We start from the raw sequence: 27,543 nt of genomic DNA on the forward strand, positions 1-27,543 counted from the left end.
CCAACTTAAGCTGTATAAATCATCTGTGCAAAGTTTTGAGGTTTGGTTGTCCCTGGCCCTCCATGCAAACTATACAATTGTCTGTGCATTTCTGAGCATGACTGGTTTAGACTAGGTGGTGCTTATTTCAGACATTCAGAATGTGGCTCCCACTTAGCCTGTGTTAACATCTCCTTATAATGCTAAGAAGTGTGGGAGCCTCCATAAGTTCTGAGGATCTAAATGTTCTGTGATGCATTTTATGTCTTATTTTTGAAAGATAATTACAAGTTAAGGGTTCCTTTTTTTACTACTACCCAGTCCAAAGATAATATTGATGGTATATTATTTTGTTTTACACATAAGCATGCATAGTATCACCACCCCTAAAAGTCAGATCTATCACCAGATGCACATACACATGTGCATACATTCTTACACTGAATAATTTTATCCATCCATTCACTATTTTTGAGTCATACCCTTCTCCTACAGTAAGCTTGTGAACAGCAATACTATCCAAAGAGTTAAGCAGGCAAGTAAAGAAAACAAGTGAGTGGCCTGGCATTTCTTCTGTATCACACACACACGCAAACACTCACTCCTACAAATGAGTTAAATTTATTAATCAGCCTAGTACATATCACTGGCATATTGGAGGAAACAAGTGTATCCAGAAAAAAAAAAGATGCAAACACAGACAGGGCATGTGAGCTCTGCACAGATGGCATCACAGATGAAAACTGAATTAGTGGACTTCTTGCTGTGCAGTAGCAATGATACTCACTGCACCCCTGTACTGCCATAAACACTTTGCTACAGACAAATTGGAAGAATGTAAGTTCATGTACTACAGGAATATGTGATGTTAGAACAATCCAAAGCATGTGGTTAAAACACATACAAAGACAGGGATAGCAAGCAAACTCCACATAGAAGAAACACAGTCAAGAACTCAACCAGAGAATCGTGTGGTGTGAGACAGAAATGTCACTTTGTCTTACTGTGTCAATGATCAGTGGCTTTCACTTATATTCTACCCAGCTCACCAAAGACGGACTGTTCTTGAGTATAATGTTGCAGTCTGACTATGATTGAAAGTGAAGGAAGTTATGGTCAGCTTGCTGTTCTTTAATGCAGTGCACACCAGTCCATATACACACGCATTCATATGTCAGAGCAGTGATCATTTTACACTTTCAGCAATTAAAATACATTGCATGACACTGCATCACTGAATGTTTAACTGTGATCAAACAATAGTAGTGGTATGTCACCTTTATCCACAGTGTTCCCCTGTATCCATTAATTGTAGACACTTTGTTGACTAAGTACAGCTCAGATGTCTTACTGTATAAGAAAATGGACACTAATGTATTTAAGCTTGTTTCATACAAACACACACAGCAGCTACAGTAATGTATTGTGGCTTACTTCACACAAGTGCATAGACCACCTCCATACCCAACACTTATATTTACTTTAATGATTGTGTACACCTCAGATATCTCATTATGGGAAAACAGTGGACACAGTAATGTACTTCAACTTTGTTTCCCACAGTAGCAAGAGTAAAGTATCCCAGCTTGTTTCATGCAGATACCTATTAGTCATGTAAAGCCAGAATGTGTGCAAATGGAGCAAACAACAACAAGGCATCAAGGTAAGTCCTTTTCATCCATAGACTGACCCTATCTCTAATATTTTATAATCACTTTGTTGACTGTACTATACTTGTTATGTGCAAAGGACACAAATAGTTGCTCATTCTTTCTGTTGGAAGCTGTCTTTTGACAGCAAAAGCAAAGTTTTCTGTTTTGCCTTGGTAATTTGGGAAGAACACTGGCAATTGAATAGGTTGAGAACTGGTTTTAGTAGCAACCTTGGCAGAAAGGAAGCATGGGTTCTAAGCATAACTCTGTCCTTATGAAAAATCATGGTTGAAGAAACAGAAGACAATGCATGGAGTTCAGAAACCTTTCTGGCTGATGTGACTACTCCTGATGTGAGAACATCATTTTTCAAAACAAATATTTTAGTTCTGTGGTAGCAGCAGGGTCAAGCAGAGGTCTGGACAAGGTTTCAAAAACAAAATCCAAATGCTTAGCTAGATCATTTATCGGAGGTTTTAAATGAAATATTTTCTTGAGAGAAAGACTTTACATAACTTGTGAGAGGCTAAGAAAGAGTTCTAAAACTGAATGTGGAATGAGAAAATAGCCAGCAACTGCAATTTGATAGTATAAAAGCTCAATCCTGTCATAAACAAGGAAGACAGGAATTTCAGCACATCAGCCAGTGGAATTGAAAGGGGATCTGTGTTGTGAGACTCTGACCATATGACAAACCTCTTTCATTTTCTCCAAAACACCTTACATGTAGACTATTTCTGACAGGCCATAGGAGTAAGCAATACAACAGAAGAAAGAGAAGAGTCCCATGCCATTAGTGGAATTGGAGAAGCCAAGCAGTCAGCTACAGCTTAGAAAGGTTCATGGTGAGCCCCCCCAGTGGGTCAGAGATCAGGTCCTGAACAGGATCTAGAAGCCAAGGGGGTTCCCTTCAAATACTGTTATAAGACAGGGAACCAGATCTCTCTGGCTAGAATGGGGCAATGAGAATGACTGTTGCCTTGCCCCAAATGACTTTCTGTTTGAATTTTGAAATGTGTGGTGTGGAGAGGATAAGCAAAGAACAGCCCCTGAAGTCAACAACTGGACAGAGTGTCCCTGGGGGTTCTGTTCTTGATAATGGAGAATGGTGAAGTAATTACTGCAGTTTGTGATCTCAGAGGATGCAAACAGATCACAGCATGGTTCGCCCAATGATGGAACATCTTTGCAATCACTGGATTTATGGACCACTGTTAATGAAGAAAATTCCTGCTCAACCAGTCCTCAAGGTCATTGAGTCTGCGGAGGATGTGAGTTGCAATGAGAAAGTGGTGAGAGGCCATTGCCCATTGGAATAGCCTCTTGGCTTCTTGGCAGAGTGAGTAAGATCTGGTTCCCCCCTGCTTGTTCATGTACCAGACAACAGTCATGTAGTCTGTCTGGATGTTAATCGCTCCTAGAGGAAGCCAATTTTGAAATTCCTACAACATAAAGAGAACTGCCTTCATCTCTAGAACATTTATGTGAAGACAAACCTTTGATTCTGACCAGGAACCTTGGACCATTCTCCCTTTATAACATCCCCCATCCCACCCGATGGAGGATGCATCCGTGGTTATTGTTGCTTCCAAAGTTGGAAGTTGAAAAGTTCTGCCCTCTGTTACTAGTGGGGATTGAAGCCACTATTTCAGATGAGACCTGAAAGATTGAATAATTCTGATGGGAGGGGGCAGTGAATCTAATTTTTTGACCACTTGGTCTGGATCATCAATTGGTGAATTAGTTTCTGATCATGATCAAATTGCACCATGCACATAGCTGCTAATAGTACCCTAATGGTGTCAGAACTCATCTTGCTTTAGTGTAGTCAGTTTCCAACTGAGTCTGTACAGCATCCCGTAAAGATCTGATCCTGCCTTGTGATAGAGTAATCTACATAACTGCAGTGTCCAGATGCCATATAGGAAACACTATCAGTTGAGTGGAGTTCAAATTGGACTTATGTTTACTGTCATGTTCAGTGTTGTAAAAAATGTAAGTAATCCTTTGCCTGAAGACAAGTTTCCCTGGAGGTAGCAGTAAGGAGGCAGTCATCCAAGTGTGGGAATATTCTGAATCCCTATAATCATAGATGAGATGCTACCACTGTCATGCACTTGGTGAACACCTTGGGGCCATGGTGAGAACAAATGGCAGGCCTCTGAACTGAAAGTGACTGGCTCCTAATTGGAAGCATAGGAAACTCCTGGATTCCTCCTCTACTTTGATGTGAATGTAAGTTTCCTGGAGATCTGTAGAGCACATCCATTCATTCTTCTGAAGACCTGGAAAAATAGATTGCACCATGACCATTTGAAAGCGGATCATCTTGACGTAATTGTTTAGGAGGCTTAAGTCCAGAAATGGACAGAGGTCCTTTGTCTTTTTTGTAATCAGAAAGAAGATCGAGTAGAATTCTAACCCATGCTGATCTGGTGTGACCTCCTGGATGGCTTTTTTTTTGTAATAAAGACATAATCTCTCATATGTAGCCTTTTCCTGATTGGGTGGAACATCAGGACCATGAAAGTTGGCAGGATTTGGGGGGGGGGTTGTTAAACAAATGGAATCCGATAACCTCTGGATATTGTCTTTCTTATCCATTTGTCTCCTGTGATGGCATACCAGAAATGAGGCTTGAGAGGAACACATCCCCAGACTGCCTCTATAGTGGAATACTTGTGGGACCATAAGAGTTCACCTTATTATGTGAAATGATTCTCCCCAACACCCAGAAGGCCACTATGAATTCAGTGGAATCTGAAGAAATAGCTCTTTTGGCTGGATTGAACTCCATACATGGAGTGAGAGAAAGCAATCCAGGATAAATACTCAGATTTGACTGGCCGAATGGCACTGAGGAGGGTGCTGGAGCTAAGATCTAAAAGGCCCATTAATCCAAGAAAACCAATGGAGTCATTCACCTGATCCCTCAGTTCTGAGACTTTGACATTGAATCTGACTAGAGCCAAGCTGGTGCAGTTGAACGGAAATCCCAGAGAGCTGATGACTCTTGGGTTAGTAGATTCCGGGCCACAGGCTTTAGTTGACCAAACTAATTCAAGGGCACCGGAGTCAAAGCATTGACCAATATAGGAGCCTGGATGAGGTAAAGTGCACAAATCCAGTTGGCTTCAAAGCCAGTGGAGGAGGAATAATCCCCATCTCCATCTGTGTTTTCTGCAACAGATGATCTAAATGGATATCAGAGGTGCTCTTGTTTGATTTAAAGGACTTCATAGACAAGGCTGAAGAGTGTCTCAAGACAGGTTTCTTCATACACTTAGGGGAGTCCTGAATGGAAATTGTATTCAGAGTTTGCAGATCTGGCGGAGGGGTGTAGGTTGGTGTGCAGGCCACATGCTCCTCAAGTCTGTGTGTCTTCATTGTTGAAAATGGACCCTCAGTTTCTTCCAGATATTTTCTCTGCTCTGATTCCTTGGATCAAGAAGGCTTCTCAGAGGCTGTTTTGGGTTTGGTCATAGTCTGGAGGAAAGGGGCCTTTAAGGATAGTTTGCTCCTTTTGTCTGAGAGGGCTGTGGGCCCAAAGGTAGCACAAATTGAACAGGAGGCATTCGGGTGTGCCACCCCCAAACAGACCACACAAAAATCATTGGGGTCTTGTGGGGGTATTTTGGGCCTGCACTTATAACATGTCTTAAACCTGGGGCTATTCTGATCTATTACTGTAATTGTATCACAGATATTCACAAGAGCTGAGGAGGACTCTGAGAAAGGACAATAATTATGTTAATTACAAATACCTGGTAACTGTAACTGTTTGAAATGCTGGAATCTGCTGGAGCAAATCCCAAAATACGGAGACTGAATGGCTGAAATAACAGACTGACATATACTAAGTCCAAGATGCCATTTCTTGGAATATTTCTCTTTCTCCAAGGTATGGGGATCTTGAAGTTGGTATATATTAGTTTGGGGAGGGGGATTTAAAGGAGAGAAGAGTGGTGATTTTTGAAATTCACTCCTGTCCTGTGTTTTTGGTCTTTTTTTTCATATTGTCAGCACTCAGTACTTCAAGTGATGACTTTTTCAGTAGGAAGCCCAAATACCCAGCACCAAATAAACAGTAGCTAACAATCTATAACAAAGCAGTAGGGAAAAATGTAGTTATAATGGCATTAACAGCAATGCCAAAATGGAGTGATGGAGTGAATGAGAAATACTTAAACTAAATATCTAGGAAAACTTCTAAACCACTAGAGAAAAGGTAAGGAATAGGTTCAACAAGAAATGACTAAAAGATTGAAAACAATAGACAAACCACTGTAGTTTTGATAATAAATAGAGGCGGAGTACTTCACAGCCGAGATGTGCATTGCTTCTCCAAGAGGAGGCAAACAAGAACTGCATTAATCAGAGGAGAGCAATGCATTTTGGGTAAAAAGTCTAGGGAGGGCTCAAGGCTGGAGCACTAGATTGGCTGGATCAGATCCGAGCTAGGGCTCGAGGACCATATGTATGCAGATAGGACAGAATGAGTGAATAGGATCTTCCCTTTATACTATATGCACTAAACAGCTCCCACATCTGTCCATGCACAACGTCATCAATTGATTTTAAATCTCCAACCAACAATTTAACATCCCCCTGCTCCTTTACTGTGTCATCCACATCTTCTCTTATAAACCATAACATCTCCAGAAACTATCTCCCTTTAATCCCATACAGCCCCCTAACATGTACTCCATGTAACTCTTTTAAGCCTTTTCTGCATTATCTTCTTTAAATCTTATATTCTGTATTATTCAAGATCATCTGCTGCCAGTTTTGTATGTCATTCCTGTTCCTGTTCTTCCAGATTAATCTGACCACCTCTTCATGTTTCCCTCCCTGTATAGCTTGTCTTAAACAACCATTAACTACCTCCAGAATCATCTTCCATTCCTCTTTCATATCCTTCCTTATACAGTTTATACCCAGTCACATCCATCCCTAGCTCTGAATCAACATTAACTGTTCTTAAAACAGAATCCAAATCTGCCATACCGATATGTTCATTTAAAATTTCACCCTTTCTTCATCCAACTGTTCTACTACCCCCATCTTTTATTTTCACAACAATTAAAACTTTTTTTTTTTTGAAAAACCATTCTACTGCGGCCATAATTTTTTTTTAAGGTAAGCTTCTTACTACCTTTTTCATGCTTTATTTCTATAATCAATCCCTCCTTATTTCTTACATATTTAGACAGAAAAGAGAAAACCTCTTCTTTTCTCCATCTTAAATAATATTGTTGCTTGTACAGTTTTGACAACACTGTATTTTTTTTTCACATAGCTCTTTCTTCTTCTTTAGAAAAGTCACATCATTCATTTAAAAATGTATTTTGCATCTCATTCAAAAGATGCCGCTACTCTTACTTTTTTTTGCCTCTCTTTCTACCTCAATATACATAACCTACTGCATCACTTAGTCACTAGGACAGAATGCAGCACACTAGTTCGCTTTTATAGCTTCTAGAATTGTGCAGTCAGATTTTCCAGACAAAAAAGTAACTGAATTTTACTTAGCAGTGGCCTATGAGTGTATAGAACAAGTTTGGAGTTTTCCAGTTTTCGAATGAGGTACTTAGTTAACAACTTACTACTCCTGTTAATGAACCGTAAGCATTTTACTTTGATCATGCAGTCTTTTTACAAGTTATTCTTCTCTTGATCAGTTTGACTTGCGCTACATTTATAGACTACTAGTTACACCCACAATTTTAATATGTTGTTGCCCGTTGCACAAATGCTCTCTCTTATATGTATCCCACTTTTTCAGTCTTTGCAGTTCCTTCATGTTTGCTTTTCTGTGGAGCACATTGAATAATGTTATGTTTAATGCTACATTTATATAGTTCTCTGTCCATATTATCAGTCAGGACACATAAACATGTCCTGGCTGCTTGATTTGTCCAAAATATCGACATTTTTATATATACAATAGGTGCTGCCACAGCTTTGGCTTTGCATGTACATATTTATGAGGCTGGCAGTACTTATTGATGCTTTGAGGATTAATTTGTAATTCTAAATCTGAATGCCTTCCATGTCCTGCATTTATTGTTATCAGTAAGCAAAATAAGATCTACAAGGCTTCCTGAGTGTATTAGAAGCTCAGAAAGCTGTGGGTTCTATTCATTTATCAGGTACTTAACATACCTCTCAACTGTACAGATTTTCACAGAATGTCCAGATTTTTGCCAAATATTTTTAGTCTGTTTCTCATAAAATTGTGGTTTTCTGTCAAATTACTGGTAAATCATTGAGGCCCGTGAAGTCAGAAAATAGTGACAGACATTTGAGTTTGACTTCTTACCCCTGAGAAAATTCATGCTATTGCAAAACCTGTTATTCTGTCAACTTTCTAAGTTTGTAAGAGTAATATTTAAAAAGTGTCCCTATTTTTGGGCCTTTGTCCTCCCATTATTTATAGCTATTTTCAGATTTCTTGCTTTAAGAAGTTGAGAGGTATGCTTGGATTTTATTTATTTAATTTTATTTATCCTTTGTCGACTGGGTTAGTTCAACTGGGTTTTTCCAATACATACACTGTAGGGTTGTTTATGGGTGAGCTATACTTCTGAGGTGTCATCATTCTGCTGAAATGTTATACCAAGTTCCTATTTTTCTAAGCTGGTGGTAAATTAGGTCAATATAAAATATTCCATGACACTTAATCAAAAGGAGCTGGTGAAGTTCCCTCCATTTTGTACAAGTTTCCACTGGTCAGTATGAATACCTCTTCAGGACAACTCTGTATATTGTCCAAGCCTAGTTGGACAAAGCTAGTTAACCAGAGCAGATGAATAACTAAATCAATGCAAAAAATCATTAAGAAGGGATTTAATACATATACCTTTTAAACCGGGAAAAGACAAACAACAACCTTTTATTCTAAACAAAGATTTTCTGTTAATTGGTGGATGTTATGTAACATTTAGGAGGCATCAAAATAACTGACTTTCAAATCTGATAAGTCCTGGCTGACAGTCCCTTAGAGGTGCTTAATTCTCACTGGTGAAATGTGTCCCAGTGATTCATCATTTTATGTATAGTTTATTTGCTTTTTTCTAAAACTACATTACCCTACAAGGGCTTCTTTCAGGGGTGAAAAAGAAGTGTTATCCTCTTAGAGTTGTTCTGAGTTTCCCAGTTTGCAGGTGGAGAGTGAAGGAATTAAACCTAGGACAATAGACTGATGCAGAGTGTAGCAAGGGAGTGTGCACACTGAGTTAACCTATGCATTTGGTGCTCCTGTTACATTGCCTGCATATAATCACAGTTTTCTAATGACAGCTGGTAATCTCTATTTTTCTTAAAGTAACAAGGCATCATTAATCTAGCATCTGTATAGCTCATTCCTACCTGTAAAACAAAAACAATTTCACAGTCTATAAACTGTCAGCAAGCATAATCCAGTCACATTCCCTGCAAGATGGCGCTTGGGACAGCAGCTGCCTTTGTGTCTACCTTCTTGAGACGACGCTTGTTAGTAGCATGTAGTCTGAAGTCTGAGTTAAACTATCAAATATTTTGTTTTTAGGCCTTAAGAATAATTAATGTGCTGTATGTGTGTGTGTGGGTATACATATATACGTATCTCTCTCTCTCTATATATATATATATATAATAAATCTCAGATATAAAATAAGCTCATAACAGAGAATGTTATAGTGATATTTTAATTTGCATAAAGCTACTGCATGAACTTTTTGTGTATTACTCCTGATTGCCTCTATAAGACAGCCAGGAAAAATAAGAAATCAATGTTTTGTAGATTTTAGGTTCTTGATCAGGAAATGAAACAGCAGTCAGAGTACTAAAAGTGTTTCAGTGTTGATCTGAATTAACTGAAGTCACCCTGGCTCTCTAGGGCAGAAGGATAAAGCCCCAGCTCTGACAGAGATGACCTGAGTTTGAGTAACAGCTTGGTTGCTGGAAGAGCTTGGTGTGGGAGGGTTGAAAATGAGTAACAGATGTTATTTCACCTGATGAGGGAAGAGAATGGTGATCCAAATGACTACCCAACACCTGGTGCAGCCAGTAACAGGGGATGTGTGCTTCGTCTACCCAAGCTGATGACTGAAGCTCACCTTGCATATGGATGAGAATCCATATGTGCAGGCATGGCTGCAGAAGGCCCTTACAATGATGCAAGTGCTCATATCAGCCAGTTCAGACTGCAGGAGGGCTTATACAAAAAAACAGCAACAACCTGTGTAAGTGAGGGTTATAGGCCACACTTGTGGGGACTAGGAGAAGTGGCAGCAGCAGGTGCTAAAGTGGACTGAGGATCAGTGTTGACACAAGTCTTCCTGTGCAGGTCTATTGAGGTGCTGGTACTGATGGTTCATGAGTGGTGATAACTGTGAAGGGCTGATGGCCCAGTTGCAAACAACCTTCGTGTTTACCTGGATGATAATCCCGCCAGCTGTCCTTTGCCAGAGTCAGTAGTTACTGGTTATTAAAGGAGTACAACAGGTTTCTCTAATGTATTCCTCAACTTCACGGCCCTTTTCCTCCCTATTTACATTGTCCTCTGTAAAGCAACAACAATAAAGCATTTACAGTTTTTATAATTCCCCTTACTTCTGTAACAGAAGCCTACCTTCTCATACTGCGATGGTTTCACTTACAAAATGATTCTCTCACGTTTGAATAAAGCTTGCTGGAGTCGCCCAATTACTGACATCATCAAGGCCAGGCAGTGCAGGTACTTTTTTTTTTTTTTTTTTAATCAGTTTCCTCCCCCAAAGTGACATCACCACAGCCATCATCTGATTCTAACTAAAATAATAAGACCAACCCATTCTATGATGTCATGGCTCCCTTGTCCTTCCCCCAGCCTGAGTGCTGTTCATTTTATTCAGTAGTAGTGTAGCAACACCGATGTTTGGAAACACAGAAATTTGGTATGCATACTTGTACATTCTGCATGGCAAATGATGCTTAGGTGGTGTATCGCTTGCATACTTCTCTGTTGTATTTGCACCAGATACTGCTACTGTGCAGTGCGGGAATAGAAAGATTAAAACATTACCCTGGTATCAGAGGTGGCAGTGCAACATATTCATAGTGGCTTAACATGAGAGAAGCTCTAAGCAAGCACCATGTGAAACCTGAACAAGCACCTAGAATTATTCAGTGCAGCTTCCACACCTTAAGTCTGATAATGAATTCACATACTCACATGAACAGGAGTATCTGCATATTGATGGCTAAAGGTGTATGGGTATGTCAGGTGGTTACTACACTGCAAAACTGGTATGTAATGGTGGAGATATTTGGAAGGCATGAGCAAACACACCAGTATATTAAAGCCATAGCACCAATTGAACTGGAGGCTGGCAAATAGATTTAGTAAGGGATTTTGTCCATGCACAAATATTTCAACAGTGATTCTTTGCAATGACATCCATTATCTGATTCAAGGTAAGTTAATCTTGATGTCCTTTATTAAAAAATAAATCAATAAGAATTTTACTTTATCAGTGACTTCTGGACACATGAAAAAGGAAGGGGAAAATATAGCAATGTGGTTTGTATGTACAAAGACAAATCCAGGGACACTGCAAAAGGTTTTTTTTGCAAATCAACCAGCGGAGTAAAAACATATGAAGGCAAACACTGCATACCAACACACTTTGCATATGTAAATCTCAATTTTTAACAAGGTAGAAGCATGAAGTGATACCTTAGTACTTAAATTAATAAAGATCTAAACTGGTTAATAGTATAAATGTTTTATTCTTTAGCTCCTTGGTGCAAGACCTTACTGGATGTGATTGCAGTCAAGTAAGGCCATGGCTATAGTGCAGCAAAAAAAAGTCCCCCCTAACAAAGGAAATGCTAGAGCAAAGATTAAATTACATGAGTCAAGCACCCTGCTGAGATCTGCCAATCAATGGCATTACCAGGTCAAATTACCCTCAGGACTTTGACAGCTAGGGAAGCTAAGTGATATGGGGGAGGGGAGAAGTAAATGGACTGGAATTCATTGTCTCACAAACTAGTGCCATTTAAACTAAATTAGAAAAAAGGCAGCAGTAAGCATTTGCACTGTTTCTGTTTTAAGTAGTCATCCAGCAGCAGGGAATGTTACTTACACTGTTCTATTTTACTCAGTACTTTGTACACATGCAACATCTATGAAATGACAGGAACTTTAGGCAAACGGAGGCCTGCATGATGTAACATTTTTGAGCCAAACAATGATTTCTGGGATACTGGATGGCAACCTGATTTATCCAAACCACGTCAATATGCCAGCCTCCAGGTGGTCAGAGTCTGGAATTACATATAAAAATATTTAAAATTCTGTAAATAATCCCAGAGTGCTGTCGGTACTCCTTTAATAGGGCAAAATTGGATGGACCCTTTAGGAGGAGTACTGATTGTCATTAAGCAGTAATGATAAATTCACTGTTCAGCCATGGAGATAGAAGAAGCTTCCAAGTTAAAACCTCTGGCAAAAAGCATTTAATAAATTGATTAAAATAACAAAATCACAAAATAGCTGCTAGAAGACGTCCTCTGTTTATTAAACGTGTTTTGCCAGAGACTTTAACTTGGAAGCTTCTCCTATCTCCACAGCTCAACAGTGATTGTATCATTACTCATTTACCGTGTTTATCATCTGTTCTCTTGGTCAGCTGACATTTTTGTTTCTTTTGTATTGTCAGCAAGCAGGGAGGAAGAAACAAATATGAAAAGTATGTAAAGAAATATTTGGTTATACTTTATGATGCATAAGATACACACCAAAGGCCAAATACTGTGTAAAACTCAGAGCTTCCAGACAGAGTACTACTAGCTGAAGTTGTCTTGCACTCCTTGTACTATGTTTAGGTACTGTGGTTGAGAGAAGAATGTCATGTGCCATTTAAGCTGTAAATGTAATTAATATCATGACTAAACGTGTTTATAAATGATCTTAGCATAAAGTGAGACAATTTCTTCACAGTTTACCTTTGATCTCACAAGTTATTTCCATAAAAAGTGAATTGAGCACAAACAAAACCATGATTCAAAAACTCTACAGGAGTACATACAGGCATTATAAGAAGAATGTGTGGATTATCAGCAGACGAGAGTATTACTGTCAGTTGTGGGCCTCCGGAATTATATATACATGTGCTGTAAGGTACTTCCAGGGTTACACAATGTACTCTCTCTAAGGTTAAAAGACTAAATATGTGGATTCATCTGTACCACATAATATCATATCCTCATGGAAAATGCTTGCCGACAGAAAAACTCTGTGGTTTCACTAATCTCTTTTAACTAGGGGTAAACCTTATACTTGCAGGAAATAGGGTAATATATGCAGTGGAGCCGCACTGAATGCATGCTTACCCTCAGTAAAAAGTCTTTATATATATGCCTTTCTTATTGTGTGCATTGACTGAGAATGTAACTTGTAGAATATCTCTGAACAGTGCACTTATAGGACCCTTTTGAAACTCATAAGAGGGATTTATGTATGGACTTTATGCATGCCACAGCAGCATGATTTATGGACATTGCAAAATGTCTACTCAGGATCTTAGAGAAGGATGTAAATTAAACATAGTTCTCATCTGTTTACTGTGAAAATACATTAGGAATAATGCCTCAAATGACATAGTGACAATCTTTACATATCTAACTCCACCTCCTTTTCAAGTTGTTTTGGATGTATGATAAACAGAAATGGGTAAATTATTCTTATTTGTATATTTGTTCTGGGACCAAGGTTTATGAGTAAACATATAGAATGTTGCCACTGTCTTGCATAAAAAGTGTGGCATAACTTAATTGAATGTGGTGTATTTCACTTCTAATGCTTTTCTCTATTTTGTAGTGACAATATTTTGATGGATATCCTACCAGCAGGACCAGCATCTATTTTTGTGAAGGGCAAAGGTAAACTGTTACAATGTTTATATCAATGAGCATTACATTTGTGCACTTTGACTTTCTATTGAAAAATTATACAGTTAATATCCTAATTTTTCCCAAGGAAATTTCATATGGATATCACATATGCAAATACGTCTATGACATTATATAACGACCTGTGTATGGAGTCATATTTTCTATTTATATATAAATTATTAAAAAAAAACTTTTTCATTAAGGTAGTTTGTAAGTCAACAACGAACATTTTCACTTTCTTTGAGAAGGGGTACAATAACAATATTCGCACACTTTACCATTGCTCTTTAGGTTTCAACTGATATGCAGACTGAATATGTACACATTTTCTTGACTGCACCATGTGAAACTACACTCTGTTGGCATCATTTGGCAACCTTGTGTACTCATCTTCTGCCAGTACAACAAAGTATTTCACCCAGCATGACTATGACCATGGCTTAATTCCATTATCTGTTTCTGAATGCACCATGGCGCTATAGCTACCCTTGTTTGAATTTCCCAGACTTCAGACAAGTCCGACCATATCTGTGCTGGATGAGACTAGATATTTTATCAGTTTTATCATGGAGGCATCTTTATCAGGAAGGTCTATGTTTTGATTACATTGTACTACCCAGTCTGCACCCTGTTGTGTGCCATGGTGTTCACCACAGTTGCTTCAACCACCAAAGTTATCATCATTTCATGAAATGCCTTTAACTCATCAGTGAATGCCTATACCTCATGCATACACTTTTCAGTTTTCCTTTCTGTAAGGGTTTTATACATCTCCAGATATGTAAATAATCATGCATTATCCTAAATGTATACCAAGTGTTAGTAGAAATCTTTACCCATCTGCCTCTTGTTTCCTGGACAGTTTTAGGAAGGGTCATTAGTTCAGAAATGTGTCTAGTTCATGAACCTCCCTTCTGAGTCTGAACAGTGTCTTTTACCTACACCCATCCTGTATAAGTGCCTCTCATGTCATCTCACCAGGTTCTTTCCACAAATTAATTGTGTACCAGGATTAAGGCGAGTTTCTTCTTTTCCATTTTCTGTTTTTTTTGTCCTCTGTTTTATGTTCTCCAACACTATCTTCTTCTCTTAGAAGACCTGCTACTTTTCATCCTTTTTCTTGCATGATTCATATAAATTTCTCTTTAATTATCTTAGATGCCTTTTCCTTATCACTAGCTATCCAAAATGAACCTAAATGTCTTGTACTTCAGTGGAAGGAATGCATAAATTAAACCTCGGAAATAATGACAGGTTTAAGTGACCCATAATGACAGGGTTGCACATTCTGTTTTGTCTAAATCAGAGATAGAGAGAGAAAGAGAGAGAAAAAATAATTCCAGAATTCATTGACACCCTGTGAATGCAACTGAAACTATGAAGAGGAATTTGACAATGCCAGTGCAAGCGTGCTTAGTAGTGCCAGTTTAATTTAACAGTGTATACTTTCCTGTTTATTTTATAAAGTCTTGACCTCCTCCCATATTACATGCTAAATGGGCTAGGTTAATTTGGTGATGTATTAAATAAAATCCCATCAATAAATTGATACTTTATTATCTTACATACTCCTGTCTTAGTAACTGTCTTTGGGACTTTGACATATTCTTGATAGCTGGTTTCACAACAAGAATGTTTCACTGTTCCTCAGAAGTCATGTATCCAAGTTAGAGCATTTGTCTGCTCTTACTTAAACTTCGAGAGCTGACCTTAAACCTTTCTCTAATCACGCCCTCAAGTACATGCAATAATCCCCTACATTCCTGTTTGGTTGTTTTGCATTGAAAGTGCTTTGTGCCTCCCCTATTATCCTGTGGAATAGTGCCAAGCTCTGGTAAAGTATTTGAGAGAGGTCAGCCCATCTGAACTGCTTGTCCCCTGCAGTAGAAGCAGACTTTCTTATAAACCCTTATACACAGTTTAATGACACAGAAAAGGGATCACATCAAGAAAAAAGTGACCTCAAGTTCTGATGAACAGCCACTTACAACCGAGGCTGGAATGGCCAGAATTAGATATATCCTTAGAATGTAATTATTTTAGGGCTTATAGTTCATAGTCAGTTTATGTAGCCTGCCAAGCATTTTAACAGGCCATGTTGGCTAATTTGTTTCTGAAATAGCTTTCCTGATTATATCATTTTGTACAAATTGGCAGATTTATTCTTTACTTCTAATCTTTTGTTTGAAATGAGAATTGCCTGTGAGGAGGTGTGTATCTCCAACTATCACTGTCAATAAATTCAGACTTTCTCCTTCAATCTTATTTATTCCTAACCAGCAACTCCGACGACTCCCATCAGCATCAACCCTGTTTTACATGGGGTCGAGGTGTCACATCAACACTGACCATCCCATAGAGGTAATGTTCACACTGACAGGAGGCTAACCCTTCCCTGGTGGCCTCTGATAATTTACAGGTGCCCACTTGTCTTCCAATTTCTCTGTAACAGCATTTCCACTATCACATGAGCTTAAATGGAAAATATTTTACGCATGTTTTGCTTTGTTGCCTCACACTAAGATCCTGTCTGGTTCGATTCTCAGCTAGAGCGTCTTCTGCGTGGAGACATGCGTGAATGGGCATACCTTCGTTGAAGGTTGTGCATCAGGGCTGGTAACTCGGCACGTAAAAATCAACTACCAATCATTAGCAGACCGGAGTTCTGCTGTGGCGACCCCTAACCGGGAAAAGTCGAAAGACACAACAACATTATGCAAAGTAATATTTGCACTACTGTTTACCCAAACTTTATGCCACAAGCACAAGCACATGAGTAAGAATTTTGTGTGAGAACACTATCCCAGCAAAATGAATGAGCATAATAAAGGAGTGGGGAGTACAAATTCAGACAACCTCAAAATATCAAAAATACACACATTTGTAGGCAGGCAAACATTATATATATACACACACGCACACACATATATACATACATACGTACATATGTATATGTATGTGTGTATATATATATATATATATATATATATATATATATATATATATATATATAGGTTTACTATTATTATTTTGAAAAAAAGTGTACTTATTAGCAAAGTGTTTCGCCGAAAGTACACAATTCCGAACGTTCCTAAAGTTGGAAAACAGCTGTTAATGTCTAAAATGTCGCTCACTACATTTTCGACACTTAACAGCAATCCCACCCTTCCCTTATCTCCCTAACTAGCTAGCCTAAAATCACGTTTATGCAGGGGGGCAAGCCCCCCTGCACCCCCCACACCCCTAACTTAATATTCCAACTCCGAGATCGCACTACAGTGAGGAAAGGGATCTATTTCCCTAACCGCCCTGTACCGCGATCCCCTTACATGAGCGAACGTTATAATTGCCAATGCACAGTCCATTCGCAATAATACTGTTTGCTCACATAACCTGCCAAAGTATGAAGTATTTGAACATCTGTTATTCGAATACTTCATATAATTGCACCTGCAAATTATAATAGTAAAAAATATATATATATATATATATATATATATATATATATATATATATATATATATATCTATGGGTTCATAGGTTCATAAGTAGGTACTAGGCTAGGCTATCTGCCCGAGGGCATTTTTAAGCCTAGCCAGAGTGTGTAGGCTTTCACCACCCCATTGATTAATTAACTGAACCTCTGTCAAGCAGAGCCAATGAAGTGATCCCAGGGGTGTATTTTCTGTTACCCAGCCACTCGTCAAGGCTTCTCTTGAAGAGTGTTAGTGAGGGGCTCTGCCTAATGTAGTTAGGAATTTTGTTCCAAAGCATGGGGAGTGTCTGTGACAGGAATCAATCCCTCCAGCATGTTCTATTTATTGTTGTGGCGAGGTTTAGCTCACTAGAGCGTGTGGCTCGCAGTGACTTGGATTTCTTTAGGTGGAGCATGTCCATCAATTCTGAGTTGGAAATGGCTTTGTCAGGCAGAGATCACCTCTGAGTAAGCGATATGCCACTGAGTGCAGCTGGATTTTTTTCAGTCGGGCTGCACAGGACATATGTTTGAGGCCAGTAATCCTCTTAGTGAGGTGGTTTTGTGGTTTTTCCAGCTGTTGGAAGTGTTTTGTGAGGTACATCCCAAATGGGGCATTGTACTATATGATGGGTCTGATGAGTGATGAGTAGAGGGGCACTATAACCTCTTTATTTCTAGATGCGAACCCCTTAGTAATTAGATGGGCCACATAGAAGGATTTCCTAACTACTTTGGCAATATGATTGTCAAAGGAGAGATTACTATCTACCTGGGTCCCCAGATCTCTTATTACCTCTTCTGTATTAAGGGGGCTGCCACCTATGTTGTAATTCGTGAGTGTTTTGTTTTTCCCAAATGGGATGACTATGCATTTTTTGGTATTTAGCTTGAGGCCATGACTTTGATACCAGGTGTCTGTCTCAGTAAAGGCTTTTGAAGGATGTCCGTGTCAGCCGGAGAGTCAGTTATGGCTCCCAGTTTGCAGTCACCAGTGAACTTGGTTAGCCATAGTCCGCCTGTGTTTGCCTGTACTTTTGAGAAATATATTCTGAACAGTAGGGTTCCCAGAACCGAGCCTTGCGGGACACCACTTGTGACTGGTTTAGAGTCAGACCTGGAGCCCGCTATTCTTACCGTGTGAGTTCTGTCTGTAAGCCAGTTGGCAACACATCTTGTGACGTAGGGGTTCATGCTCAGGCCAGTGAGTTTTTCTATAATACCCGAGTGAAGAATGGTGTTGAACACCTTGTCGAGATCAAGGTAGCTGTGTGAACCACCTTTCCTTCGTCTATGGCCTTGGTGACTGTCTTGAAGAAGTCAACCAGGTTTAGTAGGCATGATCTGCCCTTAACAAAGCCGAACTGGGTCAGGTCAATTGTTTGGAGGTTCTCAATGTCTTTGTTAATGAGTTCCATGATGATGCGCTCCATTGCCTTGCAGACCAGGCTAGTCAGGCTTATGGGTTGATAGTTACCAGGGTCAGTTGTGGCCCCTCCTTTGTGGAGTGGAATAACCATTGCTGTGTGCCATTCTATGGGCATGTAGTCTGTGGAGAGGCTGAGGTTGAACAGTGTGTTTAGGTGGGGGGATAGTTCGTTCTGTAGTTCATGCAAGACGCAGCCTGGGACACCATCTGGCCCCATTGATGCTGTGCTTTTGGCTTTTGAAAGGGCTGTTTTCACCTGTGCTTCTGTGATTTCCTGGACACTACACTTTTCCGGTATTGTTGTGGGCCCTTTTGAAGGTGAGAGGGAGGTGAAGTTTGCACTGAATCTATCTGCCAGGATGTTGGCAATATCAGTAGGTTCAGTATATTTTGTGCTATTTTGCACTAGCTCAGAGCATACCTGCAAGTTGCCACTTAGATTCTTGACATAGCTAAAGAAGGCTTTTTGGTTATCTTTCGAATCCGTGGCTATTTTTCTTTCAAAGTTAGCCTTGGATGATTTTATGAAGGACCTTAGTTTCTTACTGATACTGATCAGGGATGTCTTTCCTTCTTGGGATTTGCTTTTTTTCTGAACTAGTTTCCTCCTTCTGTTGTATAACCTGTTTATGGCAGGGTCCACCAGACTGGTTTCCTTCTCTTAGGGGAGTGAGTCTTGGTCTTGCTAGGGATGGCACAATCCATGCATTCTTGTAGGTGCTCATAGAGTGCAATTGTAAGGGATTCTGCATCTTGGGCAGTGTTATCCTTTAGCGTGGGGGCTGTGAAACTTACCACCTCTGCCTTAAGTAAGGTGAAGTTTGCTTTAGAAAAGTTTTTCACTGTGGTTTCCTTGGTTGGGGGTGGTGATGGGGTATGGACATCCAGGGTGATTAGTTTATGGTCTGATCTAACCAGTGAAGGAACACCTGTCGCCCATGTTGGTGATGATGACCAGGTCCAATATGTTGTGGCCTCTGGTAGGGGAGTTTACCAGCTGATCCAGGGCTTTCGAGTTGATAAATTCCAGGAAGCGCTGAGCCTGGGAGTTTGTACTCAAGTAATTTTCCCAGTTAATGCTAGGGTAATTGAAATTGCCCAATATCAGGGTATTCGGTAGGACCTTCATGTTTTCCAGTGTCTCCAGAAAGGTTGAGTGGTGGTCCTGGGTCATGGAGGGTGATCTGTAGCAGGCCACAATTTGCATTGCAGATTTGCCCGATATTAGTTGCACATGGATGATCTCAGAGGTATCATGCTGCACCACTAACCTGGAGGTGTGAGTATCCTTGATGAATATGGATACACCCCCTCCTTTTGTATTTCGGTCTGTGTTCTGTGGCTGAAACGTGTGGTATGAGTTGTAGCCCAGTAGTGCTGGAGTGCTCTCTGGAGCCTTGAACCAGGTTTCAGTTGCTGCACAGATGTCGACGTTCTCCATACTTAGGAGTGCTTCGAGCACATGCATTTTGAGATTTAAACTCCTGGCGTTGAGTAGCATAACCTCATTATTTTACTTGTGCTGTTTACGGTGGTGGGTTTGAAGTTTGAGCCTTGCCTAAAAAAGGCACTATGAGGGCAACAAGAGCCTTGGCCAGTATTCAAAAGCCAAGGGGTGACAGGTACAAGCCATATCTTGTGAAGCAAAGCAGCTTGTCGAGCATATCATCCCAGGCTGACAGCGCTGGATCCCCTTTGAATGACACCAGAAGCTTAGCCAATTGTTGAAATTGATCATTTTTTTCTTTATACTGAGGTATCATTCTTGGTGAGAGCAGGATGCTACTCAGGGTAATGGTTATACCCACCTGGGCTACATGATCAGAGAGCTCTTCTATGTCTCTTTTCATGTAGACCAGGGAAGTACATTTCAGGTCATTCACACCAACATGAACAATGACAGAGTCATATTTGTACTTGTTCTGGAGCGACCTGAATGCTTGTGTTATGTGGCGGATTCTGGCTCCCGATAGGCAGCGAACAGTAACCTTCTCCTTGTCCAGCCTTGTGAGTGGGGCATCAATGTGCCTGACTATTGAGTTGCCTATTACTAGTGTGTTAGGTATGTTATTTTACCTTAAGGGCTGTGATTCTGCGGCACATTGATTTTGTGTTTTATGTGAGGTCTGGTTTGTGACGGGAGGTGCAGGTTTTGTGGGTGTCTGCTTTGGAGCTCTCTGATACTTTTTCAGGTTTTTATTTAGAGCCTCCGAGTATGATTTTGTGTATTTATGTGTATCTTTTGCCAGTGCTGGTTTAGTAGGTCTATGTGAGGCTGGAGGTGTGGTGCAAGTGTTAACCTTCTCCTCATGACTGCCTGTTCCAGTCTTGGGTGGAGAGAGCTTAGCCTCCAGTTTGGCTGTATAATTGCATCTCTCGCATATGTTAGTGTTTTGTGGTAGGAGGAGAGGGCTGTCTGTATACATGAGGCAGTTGTAACATTGCCTCAGGATACCCAGATTCACCAGCTGGACTGGAGAGTACACCTGAAATTGCCCTTTGGTCATGCCTGAATAGTAGGGTGAGCTGCTTAGTCGCTTGGTTGGTGAGGGGTGGATAAAGATCCTTGCCCTGCTGGGCAGTCAAGTGTCTGGGTATATTAGTGCTTGCTATTAGGTCTGAGCAAGTGCTGGACTGTAGGATGCTTTTTGAGTGCTTAGGTTGAGAGTTAGACTAGTTTCAAGTGAAAAACTGAAGAGGAGACTTAGTGGAGCCGGGGATTTAACCGTAGCTAACCAGTGCTGCCCGGCGCACAAAACCGTGCAAATGCAGTTTTTACACTACTAACTTCTGGGCTGGAACCACTCCTCCAGGGACAGATGGCTGCTCAAAGTTCCCTTGTTTCACAGGTGAACAGAGAAACTTCCCTCTATCCAAGTAAGGTATGGGCAACTCAGAAACCTGTAACACAACTCTGAATTCAGCACTAGCCTGAAAACTGGACTATACTAGCTTAGAAAGGCGGGAAACAATAATTTTTGTTTTGAAAAGATAAGGCAAAAACAGAAAAATGTACACTTAAAACAGCTTTAAACGACTACAAGCGATTAGAAAAGGCTATCGCACTTTAGTGTGTAGCCTACAACAGTTAAACAATTTATTTAAACAAAAAACGTTTTTAAAAGTGCAGGCAGTCAAATAAGTACAATAGGTGAAAAAAACAAGCTTTTAAATCACAATAAGTGCTGGAAAAATCAGCGTTTAGGCGGAAAACAGTTAAGTGCAGCAAGAAAATACAGAAAACTGATACTCAATCACTCCAAAGTCTCCCTTTTAAGCTAGAAGGCTTGTATCAGTTTAAGGCTTTCTAGTGCTTTCCAGTAGGTTAGTTACAGGAAAGATGGGAAACAAGCGCAGATGTGGTCTTTTAAACCAGAAAGTTGAAAGAGGTGGACAACTTCCTGAATGATCAATGAACTACAATTCCTGGGCCAAGAGCCACTCCTCTTGTGGTAGACAGGCTATCTAGTACTTACCACTCCCACTGATAAGCTAGAAGGCTGCACTCCAACACAAAGGCTTGGGGGGCTCAGAATCTTACAAACAGTCCTGGATACAGCAAATCTGTACCTGGACTAGACTAGTTACGGGAAAGGTGGGGATCAAGCGCAAACATGGGATTTAAAACCAGAAAGATGAGAGAGATGGGAAAAACTGCCCAAACGGGCCAATAAACTACAATTTCTTGGCCAGAACCACTCCTCTTGTGGTAGATAGGCTAGCTATTGCTTTCCACTCCCACTGATAAGCTAGAAGGCTTCCCTTCAACACAGAAAGGCTTGCGGGGCTCAGAAGCTGTTTTATATATATATATATATATATATATATATATATATATATATATATATATATCTATGTAAAAATATATCCAAACCCCAACCGATGCACATAAGAACACTGACTAAAGAATGTATAGGTTGTATCCTGTATATAGCTAATATTACTAATATTAGAGTATCTAAAGGTGAAATCAAGTCTAATAAATATAATAAACTGGCTATCTATGGGCGGCACTAGCACAGCTACGCTCTGCCATCTAGTCATGGCTGAATTTGAATTGAATACATTGTATGTAGGCAATAGACATATATTTTTTTTCAACTTGTGTAGACGATTTGTTTAATTCCAAAACATGAATTAAGAAAGAATAGATAGACAACTCTTTTCTCAGGAGTTCAACAAGCAATGTTGTGCTTAAACACCCCTAATTTGGTGGCATCCAGTGATACTAAATATACATATATACTAAATAACCAATTCTTTAGAAATTTTGAAAAAAAACAATATATCTTATCATGTGATAGTAGAATTAAGGATATAGTTGGTCCCTGTCTAGGTAATATTATAAGAAATATGACTAATCTAAAATATCCTTTATGCCAGGTTCAACTCCTTGGCAGGCTATCTATACAGAAAGGGGGACAGTCAAAAATAATTAAATTATACACTGCTGCATAGATTAGAATCACACTATTTTTAAACATCATCCTGGTGGAGGAGATTGGGAAATTAGAGCTGAAGCCAGTTGTTTAGTCATATTATAGTAATATGCTGCCCATATATGCACTTGTGATAGTATGTAGGTAATCGGTCGCCACTCTTAGGGGAAGATTAGGGATCACTACTACTGTGTTAATAGAAATGACAGTAGTAATACTGAGGTGGAGGAACTACAGTGATTTCACAGGTGGGAGAGGCCTCAATGACACTGCCTCAATGACAACCACATCATAAAAAAAGGAAAGGAGGCATTTATAGATACTGCACTTTGGTCTGTCTATCACGTATTATTGGTAGTTCCATCCCCCAGCCTTTATATTATTTTATATTATATTATTATATATATATATTATATATTTTGGAACATTTTTACATTTTATACATTTAGACCCCACATACACCTTTAGCATATAAGCTATGCATTTAGGATATGCTATGATGCACATGAGTGCTGGCGGGATATATATTCATATCCATCTGACTGGCTATCAATCCAGGACAGTCATATATCTATAGAGTTATTTGACTTCGTAGGGTCAGTGCTATGTTCACATAGACATTATTACAGGCTTTATATGCAATGATCTCCATAGACCTTTGAGGTGTGCACTTCATCGTGTTTTTTTTTTTTTTTTTTTTTTATTGTTTTGTGACTGCTGGACTTTTTTTTGTCCTTCCTCCTCGTTAGTTCTATTTTATTTTATTATATTTATTTTTTGGTGTTTCATCATATATATATATATATATATATATATATATATATATATATATATATATATATATATATATATATATAGTGTGAGGTCCATATCATCTTAATTGAAAATTCCCTAGCATTTAGTAGATAGTGCATTAGTAAACAGATATAGGCTGCAATTTTGGCACTGGTGGTCATGTACTGAAGGAACAATATACTATTGAAAGGTTTATTGGAGAATAATCTCGAAAGCACAAATTAGGAACTCTTGTCATGGTGCTATTTTACAAATTATCTTAAATAAAGAATTGTATGAAGGACCTTTATTATTTAAAAATAACTTTAGAACCAGACTGAGACCATCTCTTACAGCATCTAGATTTCTAGCTTTATGTACCAGCCTCCTGTATTTATTAGAACTTCTACCACAGTGAATTCATTTAAATGTAATGGGTTGGAAACTTATGACCCTGAATTAATCGAATCAGTGATCTTTGATAGCCATTGTCTGAAAAAAGTGTATACAAACTTATGAACTCAAACTCATTGTCCAAAACTCCATCTAGGTTCTTCTAAATCAGATCATATGCACAAAACTGAAGGGTCCCAAAGGTTTCTCCATCTATCTGCTGCAGCTTGCTGACTCATATAGGCAAATGTATATTAAAACTAAATTAACTATCAAGACTGCCAACATTTTATTCAAGGCAGTGATGAAAACAAAAATGATATCTGAAGTAGTTTACTTCATTTGGTCTTCAACCTGCGGGATACCGGATCCATATCGGATCCGAGCCGGCAACCTTACTAACATCTGCTCCAAGCGCCAAGCTCCTCCGCTTACCCATAATAAACCTCCACTACCTTCCAACCCCCAGATCTCATTTGCTGTGGCTAGCTGAAGCATTGTGATCTCCAGAGCTCTAGGTTGTAAGTGGGTATAAAACTCTTAGAAAGTCTCTTTTTTTCTTTTCTAACTTTAGGTTAGTGATAGTGTAGGTTCCCCTTTCTCCTCCCCTTGCTTGGTGCGTCAAGTTTTCTAATTTTAGAGTTGTTAGCATAGTTGAGTAGTTGGTGTGTGTATTTGCTTCCTCTTCCCCCCTCAATGTGTTCTGTGTACGAGTATGGTGAGTGGGTGTTTCAGTGAGGAAAAATAATACTGTTTTCTGTTATTTTTTCTACTGATACTATGGCTGATAAGCCGATGTTTAAAAGATGCACTGTGTGGCCATAAGTTATCCCCTGTGGATGGCCACACTCTTGTGTTATGTGCTTGGGCATGGCCCATCTTAGTACAGACTGCACTATATTCATGGGTTTTAACCCATGCACCATCAAAGACAGGAAGGCCAAGTTGTCCCTGAAAGGCCTTCTTCCCTCTTCTGAGGCAGTTGCCTCATCTTCAGCTTTGGTCACAGCGGCTGCTGTGGCTGGCTCTCCTTCTTTTCCTCCCTTAGCTTCTCCTCCCTCCCAGGCTGGGACTCAACCTTCCATGCCAAAGCCTGTAGAGGTGGAGCGGAAAAGGGGCAGAGAGAAGGCGAGAGAGTCGAAGTCGAGAGAGAAACGTAAGTCAGGACACTTAGAATCCATGATTCCCCTCAGCTCCGATCTCCGAGGTTTTCCCCGGCACCGGAGGAGACATGCTCTGCATCTAGGGCCTTGGTGCCCTGACCCACAAGGTCAGAGTCCATGGCCTCGTCAAGGTCCAGTCAGTATTTATCTGAAGTCGACATGGATAAAATGATGAGGAGGTTCATTTGTACTCAGATCCAGATGGGGGTCTTGCCAGCCCCCTCTCCCTCAGGAGGGGGGAGCTCACTTCCTTTTTTTCAACCGATTTCTCCTTCTCCAATCCGTCCACTGGGTTCGGAGTATTTGGATCCGAGGATGGCTTTAGTCAGGGGGTCGGCGCCGACAGTACCTGCTTCCTCAACACTGACAGCTGCCTGGAGCATGTTAGATCTGACCAGCTCAGATCCGAGCCACTCTTGGAACCAGAGCTTGGGTGTCGGATCCAAGGGAGTGGAACTTTTTTCATCGGCTCTGCCTATGTCAGGCCAAGTTCCCTCCCCCGGAGCTGTGTCCACTACGGGCCTGGCTCCAATTCTCTCGTCGGAGCCGGGGAGACCGGCCTCCTTATTGGTCCTACAGGAGGTTCTTTCTCCCTTGGTGTTCAACATAGTAGAAAGGGTTCTCTCTGCTGGATTGAGACCACTGACTGTCCCCTCAGACTCTGCCCTGACCTCCTCGTCTCTCTCTCTATGATTCCCATCATTTTACCAGAGAGACAGCCCGTGCTTGAGGAGCCCCAGATGGTTCCCCCTGAGAACAAGTGGCTTGTGAGTTCCCCCCAGAGAGCCCCACCGGAGAGGTGCTTTGCAAGCATACATGCAAGAGGAGGCACTTGGACTCCCCCGAGTCCCTCACTGAGGATACGGACTTGGATGATGGGGAAGGTTCCCCCAGGTCACCTCCTAAGGATGTCTCCTTTGGAGACATCATGGAAATCCTTTGCCAGCGGTGAGGTTGGTCTGCCCCCAAACCTTCTTCTAATGGGTCCATGTTCCTGGAGGCTTTTGGCATGGCCCCATCAACTTCCTGGGTGTCCCCTCCCAAAGATCCCTTGGTGGACCTGGTCACCTCACGGGCATGGAAGGAGCCAGACACCGTGGAACCAATTTCCCAAAGGTCTGACAAGATTTTGAGTCCACCTTCTGATAGGCCGGCATGGAACAAGGGCTCCCCCGTAGATGCTGTGGTGGTAGCAGCAGCCACAAAGAAGGAAATAGCCCAGGAGAGTTCCTCAGTTCATCCTCATGACTGAGAGTTGCAGATGATGGACTGCCTAGGGAGGCAGGTTTACGCTTGAGCTATCTTTTCTACTAGGGTGCTGAACTACCTGGCCCATGTCATGAGACTCCCAATGCGATCCGGAAAAGAAACTGGTGGTGTCTCCCCCTAAGTCCATGTTGCAGGAGAACAGAAACTCGTTTCTGCGAGGATGGCCACTTTGAAAACAGTCTCCAACATGTCCATGCGAACTCTTTCACATGTTATTGAAGGAGCGGCTAGGGCAGCTGGGTCCGGCGTGTCCATGAGGTGCAATGCCTGGCTCAGATTGTCAATTTTTGGAACCTTTCAAGGCATCCTTTGCCAATGCCCCTTATGACAGTTCTACTCCTTTTGGTAAGACCATCAAGGAGATGTTAGTCCAGAGTGAGAAGGATGGGAAGACACGGTCTGGCATTGGGATCTGCTTCTCGAATCCTCAAAGGTCTTTTACCCAGAACCAGAGAGGGCAAAAGAAGATGTGGTTCCGGAAGTCACAGTATTCCCAGTTCCCAGGGCACTCAGGGCTCTTCTTCCCCCAGAGGCAGAGGGGGGCAGAATGGACACCGGCCCAGAGGCATAGGGGATCCGAGGAATTTTGGGTCCCGAGAACTTTTCACGGACAGACCTGGACAGCATTCCTGAGGGGTGGCCCGACTGCTGTACTCTGAAGACAGTTGGGGGACAATTGTCCTTGCACTTGGTGGCATGGGAGTCCATAACATCAGACCCCTGGGTGCTTCAGATCATATCCAGAGGATACTCTCTCCCCTTTATGGGTCCCACCAAATCTCCCAAACACCTCCTGGACATACCACCCATGCAAAGGGAGGCAGCAGCACAGGAAATTTCCAAGCTGCTAGAAAAACGAGCCATCAAAAATGTCCCCCCAGATCAGTCTGGATCAGACTTCTACTCCAGGTTCTTTTTGGTGCCAAAGAAAATGGGGGACTCGAGGCCCATTCTGGATCTTTCTACCCTGAACCTGTCAGTTGCCAAAGAGAAGTTCCAGATGGTCACACTACAGTCCATTATGCAGTACCTGCAAGACAGTGACCGG

General features: G+C 40.8%; 1 protein-coding gene across 1 annotated transcript in view; it reads left to right on the forward strand.

Moving 5' to 3' along the window:
* The window catches only part of LOC122809141 (NXPE family member 4-like), a 559,273-nt gene that overhangs the window by 335,473 nt on the left and 196,257 nt on the right, over positions 1 to 27,543 (forward strand). Inside the window, exon 4 of the mRNA XM_044080417.1 lies at positions 13,480 to 13,541. Within this exon, the coding sequence (XP_043936352.1) occupies positions 13,480 to 13,541 (62 nt within the window). The remainder of the gene's footprint in view (positions 1 to 13,479; positions 13,542 to 27,543) is intronic.

The sequence above is a fragment of the Protopterus annectens genome, chromosome 8.part0 (assembly GCF_019279795.1).
Source record: "Protopterus annectens isolate FY-2018-M chromosome 8.part0, PAN1.0, whole genome shotgun sequence".
NCBI lineage: Eukaryota > Metazoa > Chordata > Ceratodontiformes > Protopteridae > Protopterus > Protopterus annectens.